This window comes from Pomacea canaliculata, linkage group LG7 (assembly GCF_003073045.1).
Source record: "Pomacea canaliculata isolate SZHN2017 linkage group LG7, ASM307304v1, whole genome shotgun sequence".
NCBI lineage: Eukaryota > Metazoa > Mollusca > Gastropoda > Architaenioglossa > Ampullariidae > Pomacea > Pomacea canaliculata.
Window position 1 is genome coordinate 30,340,027 of NC_037596.1, and position 13,062 is coordinate 30,353,088.

General features: G+C 37.8%; 1 protein-coding gene across 1 annotated transcript; it reads left to right on the forward strand.

The window, feature by feature from the left end:
* The first annotated feature begins 3,158 nt into the window (after nt 1-3,158).
* LOC112567619 (deleted in malignant brain tumors 1 protein-like) lies at nt 3,159-11,885 on the forward strand. Its single transcript, XM_025244312.1, has 5 exons — nt 3,159-3,353; nt 5,468-5,618; nt 6,135-6,304; nt 6,632-6,773; nt 11,798-11,885. Exons 1-5 carry the CDS (start codon nt 3,296-3,298, stop codon nt 11,883-11,885), a joined length of 609 nt encoding a protein of 202 aa, XP_025100097.1. The 5' UTR covers nt 3,159-3,295.
* Nucleotides 11,886-13,062: the final 1,177 nt, after the last annotated feature.

Here is a 13,062-nt window from a genome sequence, read left to right on the forward strand (position 1 = left end):
AAATAGAAATAAACAATTCGAGCTAGAAAAATAACTTTGTATCTATAGTGCTTCAAACACTAAGGCAACGCATCAGCACTTCTTGTTGTAAAGAATCTTCCTTTTCTGGAGTCGGTAACAGCAAAATATAAGAAAGATGATACAAAACCTTATTTTAGAAATTTTGTCCTAACCGCCAAAGACTCCTAAAAACATCAAAGTGAAATACAACAGGACATATGAGTAGACCGATGCAATAATAATAATAACTTCCCAGATATGAGATATGAAGGAATGAATCCTGAATTGAAATAGCACCTACAATCCCGGCACCTTGGAAACAAGGGCAGTTCCAGATATAGTAATATATTGAGATAATCATACATGTTGAAATAATTTCTCTCACAGACACACAATATATATATATACACATATTTCCAGAAACAATAGATAACAGTCACTAGCACCAATCCAGTGTTTTATAATAATTATAGAATTTATGTAGAACAGGTAAAACAAAATCTTTCTCTTTCAGCTGAACAAAACTATTATGTTCTTGTGACTGTGTAAACCTGTAATGTTTTGAATGGTCATATAATGCGACTGTGCGTGTATCCTCACCTTTCTGGTTTTTTCCTGTTTCAACCTTTACAAGGGTTTAGGTACAGTGTCACACAGTATCAGATGTGTACAACTGTAGTCTCTAGTCTCTCTACTTTGTGTTTCACGGATATGTGTGAGAAAGGTAAGTCTGTGAACTTCATTGGTGTGTTTGGGTGTTATCAGGATTGCAGTTCGACTCAATCTAAATCGAGCAGTTCGACTCTCAGTGTGGTGTGTGTCTTGTGACTAATGTCTGACTAATGAAGATTAAGTGTCTCGACCAACGACATCAGAACACGGTTCAATGAGTATCATCTTCGATCAGTGTGTACAAGAACAAACCATCTTCTCTACAAGTTTCCCGATTAACTAATTGAAAGAAACCTTTAACTGATGTTAGTGCGTAACGGTACCTGAGTATAAGTGTGGTGTAATTGTTTTGCATTGACGGCGTATTCTGTTTTACTTAAATCAAATGAGATATTCATTTCTCTATCTTTTTTCTGTATGTTTCTCTCTTTCTCTCTCTCACTGTTTTAAAACATTTTTTCGTAGACAGACTTTCAGTAAAGGTCAAGTAGACTATAATAACGGTCGAGAAATCCCGAGGCAAGAGAGTCGCTTTGTCTCCACACTGAGAGCGAAGGGCTGTGTTATCGGCGCATCATTGCTTCTTCCTGCTAACGAAGCCTCGTTTTAAGGAACAGGAGAGAAAAAAAGATGAAAGTGGCGATAGAAAGTTTATTTCGTAAATCCTGTCTTTGGCTCTTGAACACTTTCACTATCACAACGCATCCAGTGAAGTCAAAAACCACGTTATGTCTGTTGAAAAATAAAAGTGAAAGGAAAACTTCCATACAGGAACTAGCAGACACTGAAACAATTCTCAACAACACAAACGTTGGGAAAACGCCCTAACAAGTGCAAATAAAACATTAAAAGCGAGACATAAAAGACATATATATGAAATGAGCATACACACATATAGAAGGAAAATCCAGAAGAGAAATATTAGTCGGTTTGACATCAATTCGACCACAACAGCCTCCCAAAATAATAACTTAACAGTTTAAGTCTTAAGAATACAGACAGTTTAATCAGATGATTAACTCAAACTCCAGGAGAAATTACATCAACTATCGTCAATCCTAGAAAAAAAAAGATTTCCAAAGCTCTTGAAATACCATACACTTAGTTATTATTATACGAGTAACGAAGAAAGATTATCAAGTCGCATTTGTTCTTAGCTTGACAGACATTTAAAGAAATAAAAAGCAAACAAGTCAGATGTGAAAGCTTGAAATACAGTGACTCGAGAAATAAGTCTTGTGTTTTATATCTGACTACACAGGACGTAGCAGTGCAAGCTGATCATTATTTCAAAGGTGGAGTTCAAATCTTAAAAATGAGACATAGTAATCAGTCTCAAAACTGACATAAGTAATTGTATACATTACTCATCAATGATGGTCAATATTTTATGAGAAGTAAGAAAGCAAACATTTAATTGCAGCAGTGTGTCTGTATAAAAGTTTGACTACTTATTTTTAGTTTGGCGTGTTCTCAAACTTAATTTGTAATATTGTGGTTTTAGCGAAACAAAACTACTATTTTCTTTGAAGAAAGTAGAGAAACTAGTAGAAGGTGAACGTTAAATGTCTCGGATTGTCCTATACCAAATTTTAGTATATTGAAAAACAAATTTGGAATCTGATTTCTAACTTCCAAGCAAGAAACCCCTTCAGGACATATCTTTGTCATAAACTCTATTTTGTAGTATATATTGAAAACCATAGGGTTAGGGTTCCCGAGCACGCAAAAACACTTTTAACCGTCACAGCGTCTAAAACAAAATACAGTGTTCCCTCGCTACTTCGCGGTTCATATATCGCGGATTCACTACTTCGCGGTTTTTTTTTTGAGTGAAGTATCGCTCGAAATTTCCGCGCTGGGAATTATCGTTGTACAAAATACCATAGATATTTCAACAGGAAAAAGACGAAAAATGTAGCTATATTAGTATTTCTATTAAAATACCATGGTTATTTTGTAGATAGAAAGAAAGAAATAATTGTGTAACAGAAATCCATTGCTATGCGTAAGCGACGAGCCATGATTGTTATCTCCCATCTCGCAGCCAGTTCGCATCAGTTTTTTGGGTTTCTCTGAGTACAGTTATAATTTTTTTTACACTAATTTGTTATTGTACTGTATTAATACCATGCTTAATATATTACTTTACACTCACATGATATTGTTTTACATGTATATATTATTATTGCATGTATGTCCCTATTTCGCGGAAATTCTTTTATCGCGGCTGATCATAGCACCTATCCCCCGCGATAAACGAGGAAACACTGTAATTGTCAAGATTAAAACCAGTCAGACGGCCGGGCTTACATGTTAATTAAGCATGTCCTTGAGCTGTTTTATTGACAGCCACTTACTATGTAGATGAAGTGCAAAGGTAATATGTCAGTGTCTGCGTGTGAGAAAGCAAATAAATGCACAGAAGATATATATTATATCTACACGCAGACTTCTGCGATTTAATTCTGTCACATAAGCAGCGAGAGAATATTTTTCCCAGTTATTTACATCCTTGTTGTCTGACTTGAAGCATCCACACTGCGGTCTGTGCTCAGTGTCAGCTTTCCAGCCAGACTCTCCTCACATCCTCGTCTTCCTGCAAGACATCGCAGCTAACATCATGATGCGCTCAGTCCTCAGTGTCTGTGTGATGTTTACTCTTCTACTACAAGGTTTGAGTAAGTACTCAACTACACTTTGTCTTAATATCGTTATGATGCTGCAATAAGTCCATGCCAGCCCCTGTCGTACTCGTGTGATGACCGACCTTTACAGCATCAGTAAAGTCAGCGACATGACAGTAGTATCACGTGACCCTGACTAGGCTCATAACAATCTCACCTGCAACATACTTGCATGACTGTTGCTGGTCATCACTGAAGCCTATATAGTGACACTTGTTCTATGTACTCGGAAAAAGATGCACTGAATGTATACAGCTTAGCAAACAGAAGAAACTCAGTAAAAAGAACGTCGTCCACTGTCATCTCACTGAAGGGATCAACACAAACAGAGACAGAAGAAATTCCATCAGCCAGGTGAATAATGCAACCTAGGACGACAGTAGAATTCTCAACTGGAATGTTGGTGAAGTTTTATCCAAACTAGGTATCCCTGAATTAGTTAAATACCTATAGTAGTTTGATGTGGTATGCATAACTAAACCGTATATAAAGACCAACCTTAAGTTACATAACTTTACCGACTACTGTTTGTATTTTGCTCCGGCTAAGAAACTGAGTCATCATGGTAGACCATTCGGGGCTGTTTTAGTCACGGTAAAGAGACAGGTACATTTATCGAACAAATAAACACTATGATCATATGGAGGTACTTATTACAAACCGAAAGATAATGAAGTTAGATAAAAATGTTATTTTGATGTAATCAGGACAAGGATGCCGTTCAATCTGTTTACTTCTGTGCATCCAACGAGCTGTGTAAGGAAGAGATATTCCTGTCTTTAAAAGTCGAAAATAGTGTAGTCAGAACATCTGCCAGCCACTGACAGTGCGCACGACACGAACAGACCGCGAGAACCCACGTGGAAATGGAAAATAGACCGAAGTGTGGAACGATGACAGGGTAAATAAATTTTAAGCAGCACTGAACAATGGAAAAGCCAGAGACAAACTTGCAAATGAGTCCTCCGAAATAGAACAAACTGAGAATGAAACGATTAATGTGCTCGTCAACTGCCTACAGAAAGCGGCGACGTGAATGAGGAAAAGGGTTTTTACAGGTAACACAAGAAAGCAGCCAGACTGGTTTCCAGTGTTGTCCATAGGAATGGGAATCCCATGGGAAACATCCCGTGGGATGGGACGGGATGGGACAGGCATAAATTGCCATGGGATGGGATGGGACGGAATAGAAAAATATGTCCCATGGACAACCCTGCTGGTTTCACCAAAAATGCACACAGGAATTAAAATCTTGTTTAAGTAAATACAGATGTCATAGTTCGGATCAGTCTTTATCAATCAGTAGAAGCAAGGCAACAGTACTGGAGGCTAGTGATGGAGAAAAAGAGAAGATATAAAAAGGTAAAAGCAAAGAATTTGACAAAGCCAATCACTTACCCCAAACTGTTTTGGAAAGTAATAAAATAATGTTTGGGTAACAGGGTGAAAGTACATGTATTACAAAAGATGAATGGATAAATCACTTTAAAGACGTTTTCCAAGATGATAACCATCAAATACCTGAAGCAGATTGCACAAATTTTGATAATCTGCCTGGAATAGAGGAACTCGACGAGACCATCAGAGAGCGAGGTACATACCGCAATACGAGACCTCGAGTCGCAAAGTGTGTGACACAGAGAAAGTGTTAGTATTAGCCTATGAACAGGCAGTTGGCTTTTAAACTAAATACTTTTAGTAAATTTTTGCTAGCGGGAAATGTATATGTATATAACAGGAAGCTATAATTGTAACCATCTATAAGAAAGGCAATCAGGAGTGCCTGTAACTACAGAGTTATCTCCCTTGTAAGCGTGGTCTCATGTGTCGGTGTCCTTTATTTATTTGTTGGACATAGTTACAAAGTAATATAGAGAGGTTTATATAAAGCAAGGAAGGTGCTTTCTCTGAAATGTTTAATACATTTACTTATTCATTCTAGAATAGAAAAAAACATGTTTTTTACTGCTAGGTACAGTTGTTTTTATAAATTGGACATGATAGTGTTGTACGTTAATCAACAGAGGAACAGAAATGTTTGATTTTACAGTCTGTAGGTAATATGATTTGCTGTAGCTCGTTACGAATTCACTTTCATGGTTGATTAGATGCACAGAGTGAAGTTCGGCTTGTGAATGGAACTGCCCCGTGGAATGGTCTGCTTGAGATGTTGTACAGAGGAACATGGGGCACAGTGTGTGACTATATGTTTGGGAAACAAGAGACACAGGTGGTCTGCAGGATGCTGGGCTTCAACACGTGTGTAATGTTTTGTGCTCTTGCGCTTACATGCTGTGTAATTATATTTGTTTTATCATGTTACATTCAAGATAAACAGATAATATACTACAGTTTCTTAAGCGGTCATTTTACTTTCGTCTTATTCTAACCACTGAGCTCTATACCGATTTGAGATAATCTTTTTATATAAGATACAATAAGATACAAATTTTGATGCAGAGGCACTTGTGTGTCTGTGTGTAAGTGTGTCATTTGTTTACAAACATTAAAAGGGACAATTAAGTAATATCAAAAGGAAGTAGACATAAAATAATGAAACAAGTTCATAAATATGTCGTTTGTACTGAGTAAAAGAAATATTGACTGACTTAGTCTATAACTAAAATCAGACAATAAAAGCAATGCGCCTGCTTGTATATGCGATTTGTTTTCTGTGTTGATTTTGACTGCATCTAATCTGTATCTATTAAAATAAGTCGCTACGTTCTATAGATAAAAACAGACAAATGCAAAAACATACCTTTTGTCAAACAGGTCGCACGTTTATATCACGTCGCTATTAATAGACAGTATGAGCTACAACGATATCATGTTTGGCGACCTGAGGTGTACAGGAGAGGAGACCAGCTTAGAGAAGTGTAACTATACATGGATTATGAGTGACGCCAGGTGCTCCTATGTTGTTGCTATCACCTGCAACTCACGTAAGAATCTGCTGTTTCTATTCTGTTGTTTGCTGTGTCCTCTAATGGAGAAAAAGAAACATTGACGCATTTACCATTTTAATGCAAGAATTCCTTACAAAAGAGATGTAGACCATGCAAGAATATTCAGAGATTAGGCACAACACATGACGTATTTCCACAACAATCAAAATGTTAAGACTTAACTATATTGCAACGCATCTTAATTATGTAAGTGATTTTTGTTTTTTTGTTGATATAGAAACTGTTTTGTTTGCACGGATACTGAAGTGGAAATACAGATATCGGCAAACATAGAAATAGTGAATATCTCACGGCTTGTTACAGAAAACATACAGGTGCGATTGAACGTCATCTCATCTAACAGAGGTGAAGTAGAGATACACATCGGAGTTGGTCATTGGTGGAGACTGTGTGTGTCGACTAACCTCACTGCCAGGGTCGTCTGTAGACACCTCGGCTTACCATGGTAAGTTCTTTTCTCCTGTTAGTGAACGAGTCTGTAAAAGATGATGAATACATTGTACTGAAATAACACAGTTTAAGAGAATGAACTATCAACCTGTTGATTTTTAAACTTTACATTTTACACACACAGCTAAACACATGTCTAAACATGTTCACCTGTTACTCCATCCATCCATTCACTCTTTACTTGCAATCTATCCCTATCCCTTCAAAACGAAAATGCTCGACATGAGTTACTTCAGATGTAACAAAACAGATCTTATATATTTATATAGTGGAGTCAATAAACTCCTGTAATATAGTTGTTATGTTCTCATTAAGAGTATATCTATCTACATAAATACTGATCTTAGAATGCTGACTGTTGTCTGAATTATACCATTATCTATTTATTTTTGTAACCTTGCACGATACGGATGCATAGCATAAAAGTTGTTCTGAACTAAGAACACCTGAAGCATTTCAATTAAGCATTAATAATTATCAGAACAATTGTCTTAAGCAAAAGGTATTCTGCAATGTTTAGGCTTAGTGCGAGGACATTTTTAAATGAAGACGTTTGGATCCGTGGTGATTTCTTATCTTGCCTGGGGAATGAAACTAGCATCGCTGAGTGTCAGCTTGAGACGTCTCGTGTCTGTCCGGGTTACACCATCACTTGCAGTAACTGTAAGAACTTCTATTTTATAAAAGTAAAACTCATCAACGTGTGTACAATTTATGTATGTTAGGTTTAACAAATGAAACTACATGTTTTGCATATGAAATACAGAAATAAAATATTGCATCTGTTTCCAGTCTCATAATCGACTAAATGTGTAAATCTTTTCCGCAAATTCAGCCAAATAAAGGGATGTAACTTTTTTATGAAAAAATGGACCACTGCTACTGCCTCTTTTACAGTGCATGTTCTACTTTATTATACTATTTTCATTTGAAATTCTTTTTATAATCTAATTTTTTTTTTGAAAATGCACTCGGTGATAACTCTTATCTATATACTCTCCTACCTTTTCATACATGAAAACATGAACCTTTCCTACCCTTCCTGTTTTTGTTTTTGTTTGTTTGTTTGTTTGTTTTTTCCCGTCACTTCATTCAATAATGTTAAGTTTCAGTCACACCCGATATAATTTTAGGACCTAACGAAAGGGTATGATAAAGATCGTTTATGTTAAATTGTCATGGACCATCCACAGACACGCGCATTCTTTCCACAAACCAAAATATCCTGATCGCTTGAGGGTGGGCGTACCTTCTTAGAGGCACGAATAATTATTCAATTCAAATATAATGTCAAATGAAACAAAGGCAAAGTATCCACACTCAAAGATTCACTCCTTCATTCGCCACACAAGATATATTACCAATATATTATCATTCATCCAACGTACTATTAAAGTTAACAATAAAATCGACTCTCATAAATATTGTCACTGATGAAGAATAAAACAAACAAAAATGTTCGTTCTTAATGAAACATTAACCTTTTATATTAAAGTCTTTGAGACCCTCCCAAGTCCTCTATTCTAATTAGTCCACTGATCTTCTTTCCACGAAGTCTATTTATTATTAAAATAAATGGTTTTTACGGTACCAACAGTTTACAAGCAGGACGTCTCGGTCTTGCGCATGCGGCCGCCTCCTAGGTGTTTGGCAGGATGATGTTAGATTAGCTGAAGGCCGGGAGGAAAACCTTTCTCCACGGCGCTTACTCTCAGGCTGTTAAGAACTGTCCCTTCCAGGCGACAGATGGAGGTCGGTGCACCAGTCTTGCACCAAGTTTTCCGTTCTGGGACCGTTGTTTTCTCGCTCACGCCAGTACTTCACTGTACTGCGGGATGCCCAAGCCACAGAGCTCCCCCACGGTGCGGACACGGACTACAGTAACTCACGACCTGTGAAGTACATCCACCTGTAGTTTAACCACGGTATTACTTCCCGTAATACTTTTTTCCGCTGTCGCAGCAATAGCGAGAAAGTCCCGTGAAAATCCACCAGCTCCCACTTCGGTTCCGCCTTTAGCTCTCTGTCCACCGTTTTCTTCTCTAACGTAATTTTTCCTCTATCTTTTTCGTCACCTTATTTTGACATCACAGTTTACGTCATTTGCTCAAGGGCAAACAACTTCCAGCCCACTACGCTAGATCAGATCAACCACGGTTGTCGATCTTCCCTCCTAACCCCCTCTACTTAGTACTTGTCCGTTACATAAATAAAGAAAATAAATGACTGTTTTAAAAAAAAATACTAATAGCTTATATCATTTTAATGCCGTGAGGAAAAAAAGAGGGCATTGTTGCAATATTTAGCTAAGCTAAAGAGGCGTTTGTTCATTATAAAATATTTAGTTCCCAAAGACAGATGGAGAGAAACAGAGAGAAATATAGATTTAATTACATATTTTGCTTAAGAACGGGTTTTAAGGAGGGGAAAGATGAGGTAGTTGGTTACATCTTTCTGCGGAGGCGAATTAATTTTTAGTTTAATGTCGCTAACAGTTTCAAGTGTTTTTTTTTTACAGATCTTGTCAACATCCACACAAACAGTAGCAGGTATCCTTTAATGGAGGAAACAAATGCTACTTTAAAGTGTGCGAGCAATGAGCGGTCTGATGTAATAAAGTACACGTGGCCAGAAAATGCAGGCGGGTTCCCTGACGGCAGTAGCCTGATCATCTATAGAGTGACCAGAAAACATAATGTAAGGCGAGTGAGGTGTGAGGCGATGTCTAGTGATGGTGAAGTTGTCTCCAGTGACACACTGCAATTACAGGTTTACTGTGAGTATTGGGATCCAGTGACAATGAATGTTATGAATAAGGCCACTTAGTCATCGACATCATATAGTGTCTTTACGTAAATGAGTTTCAAGTTTATCATCCCACAGAAAAAAGTGCTTTATGTACAAGCTGTATACCTTGATCTTCTTTCTCTTTTTTTTTATAACCTACATGCAAAGTTAAGTGTGCTTGTATGTTTATATGTGTAGCCGACAGAAACTGCTACTTTTGGTTGGAGATAGATGTTAGTAAAAACGAAGACACTTGCCTGATGTATAGATGATAGTTGAGACGAATCACGTGCTATCGGCTTGTTTACAGATCGCCCGGTTATCAGGATAACACGGAGTGACAATCATGGTCAGCCACTGTCCATCTACTCTGAGGTCATCAAGGGTCACAATGTGACGTTTGTGTGTGACGCTGACAGCAACCCGCCTCCTGCTTCCATCACGTGGTCAGGGAAAGTAAACAGCTCTACTGGGGAGTTACACATCATAGCAGCACAGCAGACGACACACGACGGTATCTACACCTGTACCGTGGTCACTGAGACAGATGATGATGATGATCGTCTACCACTGATGACATCTTACCAATCTGTATTCATTGTTAAAGGTATTCTTTTCTTTACCTTTTGTTTTTCTCTCTCTTCTGATTGCGTTATTTACACCTTAAACATATTTTTTGTGTATTTGTCCATAAAGTTTAATTAACTTGAAAACAAACTAAGTGTATGTGCAAAATGTCTAGAAAAAGTGTAACTTTTACGCTTAGAACATTTTAAGTAGCAAAAAAGACATAAGGTAAACAGGTACTATTTCCTGCACAGGAAAAGCTTGCTTTATTGAATGTTAGTAACAATTGCATGCATTTTTAACAGTTTATGTCAACATCCATACAACCAGCAGATATCCTTTAATGGAGGAAACAAATGCTACTTTAAAGTGTGAGAGCAATGAGCGGTCTGATGTAATAAAGTACACGTGGCCAGAAAGTGCAGGCGGGTTCCCTGATGGCAGTAACCTAATCATCACTAGAGTGACCAGGGAACATCATGGAAGGAGAGTGAGGTGTGAGGCGATCTCCAGTGATGGTGAAGTTGTCTCCAGTGACTCAGAGCAATTACAGGTTTACTGTGAGTATTGGGATCTAGCGGCAATGAATGTTGTGAATAAGGCCACTTAGTCATTGAGAACATTTAGTCTTAAAGCAAATGAATTTGCGGCCCTATGCTCCACTAGGGTCGATAAGGCTCAAGAGAGATTACCTGAGTTGAGAAAAAAAATACATGTCATTAACTGTCAAAAAAGTTTTATATTTGAGCTGCCACTATTAGTGAGTCTAACCTCTTTTTTTCGTGTGTGTTAGTGTGTGCGCGCGCGTGCGTGCGTGTGTATTTGCATGCAAGTGTCAACAGAAACACTTCAGGTTCATAAACTTGTCGAATTCGATATATGATATGTTTCACGAATCACATGCTATCGGCTTGTTTACAGATCGCCCGATTATCTGGATACGACGGAGTGATAATCAGGGTCAGCCCCTGTCCACCTACACTGAGGTCATCAAGGGTCACAATGTGACGTTTGTGTGTGACGCTGACAGCAACCCGCCTCCTGCTTCCATCACGTGGTTAGGGAAAGTGAGTAGCACTACTGGGGAGCTACACATCATAGCAGCACAGCAGACGACACACGAAGATATTTACACCTGTACCGTGGTGACTGAAAGAAACGGTGATGATGAACGTCTACCACTGAGGGCATCTTCTCAAATTACACTGATCGTTAAAGGTACTATTGCACACACAACAACAACAACAACAACAACAACAACAAGACACATTGTTTGTCATGAACCAGCTTTTCACGAACTACAGTCCTCTTTCACTACAAGCCTTATTACCAGAAACATTTCGAGCCTTACCGCCGTATTTGCCCGTTTTGTATCGAAGACCGAAATTAACTTTAAGAGAGAGCTGAGGTAAGTAAAGTTTTATGTAATCACATTGTCGGCGGCCTTTACAGACACATTAAGGTCACGTGGGATGTTGAGCTGAGGTTATTTGTTCTGTATACATGAAGACAGATTTTTATAGCATTGTAAAATACAATTTTACTTTATTCATTTCCAGAGGCTATTGTTTTTAGAGCTGTTACGATTTAAGAGTATGGTCCTTGTTAACCTAGTAGTGGAGCAAGTTAAAATCTTTTACCTGAAATTTTACGAAATCTTTACAGGTTGTTGCGTTTTATGGTTCTTCGAGAAATAGAAGAAGACGTGGAATGTTTATCATATCAGTTTGTTGTATCTAAAGATTACATGTAAACACATGGAGGCTTTTTTTTAGATCACTCCAAATAAGCGACACGGACATTGAGTAAAAGATGTTTTCAGTGGGAAGTGAACACCAGCAACATCTTTCCAGACTTGAATAACAATGTCAACTGTATGAACGAGTATTTGTGTAACCTGCATGTCACATGTAAGTGTCCAGATGCTTTCTTTTTAATTGAACTTTATAGACTTTGGTTCAAGTGCGGAGGCTCATTATTCTCCTGGTTACTCAGTCGCTTAGCCTGAAGTTTGTGAGTTTAATTCCACTTTCTTCTCTTCCATCCCGTCCAGCTGACATGAATACTTCCTAGCATTCCAAGAAATAGAAAATGAGTAGAAAGGTAAGGATAGGCTGCATTTGGCGTTTGTCTTGCTACAATACTTGCCTAACATTTATTTATTATGTTTCAAGCGCTAGTGCTCACACAAAAACACAGAGAAACATGTGAGAGTACACAGTCACCTACAGGAACATTTATGTTTGTGGTAATGTGCATTTATTTAGCTTTTCTTCTTCTATTCCCACGCGTCGGTCAGGCATTTTTAAAATTATGATAGCCGTTGTTAGACATCCTGCAGACTTAACAGATTTAAACTGTTTAACTTATCAGATACTCAGTCTCGTGTCCTGCTACTGAATGGAACTTGGTCGTGGAAAGGCCGCCTTGAAATATTGTACACTTGGACATGGAGCAAAGTCTGTGACGAAGGTTTCGAAAAACAAGAGGGGCAGGAGACCTGCAAGATGTTGCTCTTTGACAAGCCAGTAATATTTTATTGTCTTGCGATTATTTGAACTGTAATTGTTTTGTATGTAATACAATCTGTAGGTCAACGAATTTCAGTCTACCACAGCGATTTTAGTGTTCTTCTAGCTTTCTTTTAATTTAATCCATTTTATATCTCCTCATTAAGTGTGATCTTTTAAAAAGAGCGAGCGTTTTTTGAGTTTGCAGGTGTTTGCTCGTGCGTGTGTAATCTTCTCAAGAAAAAGAAAAAAAGAAAGTAGTCTTCTTCTGCAAGTGGAATGGCAAGAGGGTTAATAACAACAGAACTGATTTGGTCAACCTGGCTCTGGATAAGCTGCGAAAATTTTGAAAATGCCAAAATAAACAAACCATGTACTATAGACTAAAATACATATTGCATTTTGCTTATGGTGTGTCAA

Bases quoted from the DNA above. Each gene is read 5' to 3' on its own strand.
- LOC112567619 (XM_025244312.1), top strand. From the start codon at position 3,296: ATGATGCGCTCAGTCCTCAGTGTCTGTGTGATGTTTACTCTTCTACTA. The intron at 6,305-6,631 runs GTAAGAATCTGC...GGCTTGTTACAG, and splicing joins TGCTATCACCTGCAACTCAC to AAAACATACAGGTGCGATTG. The intron at 6,774-11,797 runs GTAAGTTCTTTT...AAATCTTTACAG, and splicing joins AGACACCTCGGCTTACCATG to GTTGTTGCGTTTTATGGTTC.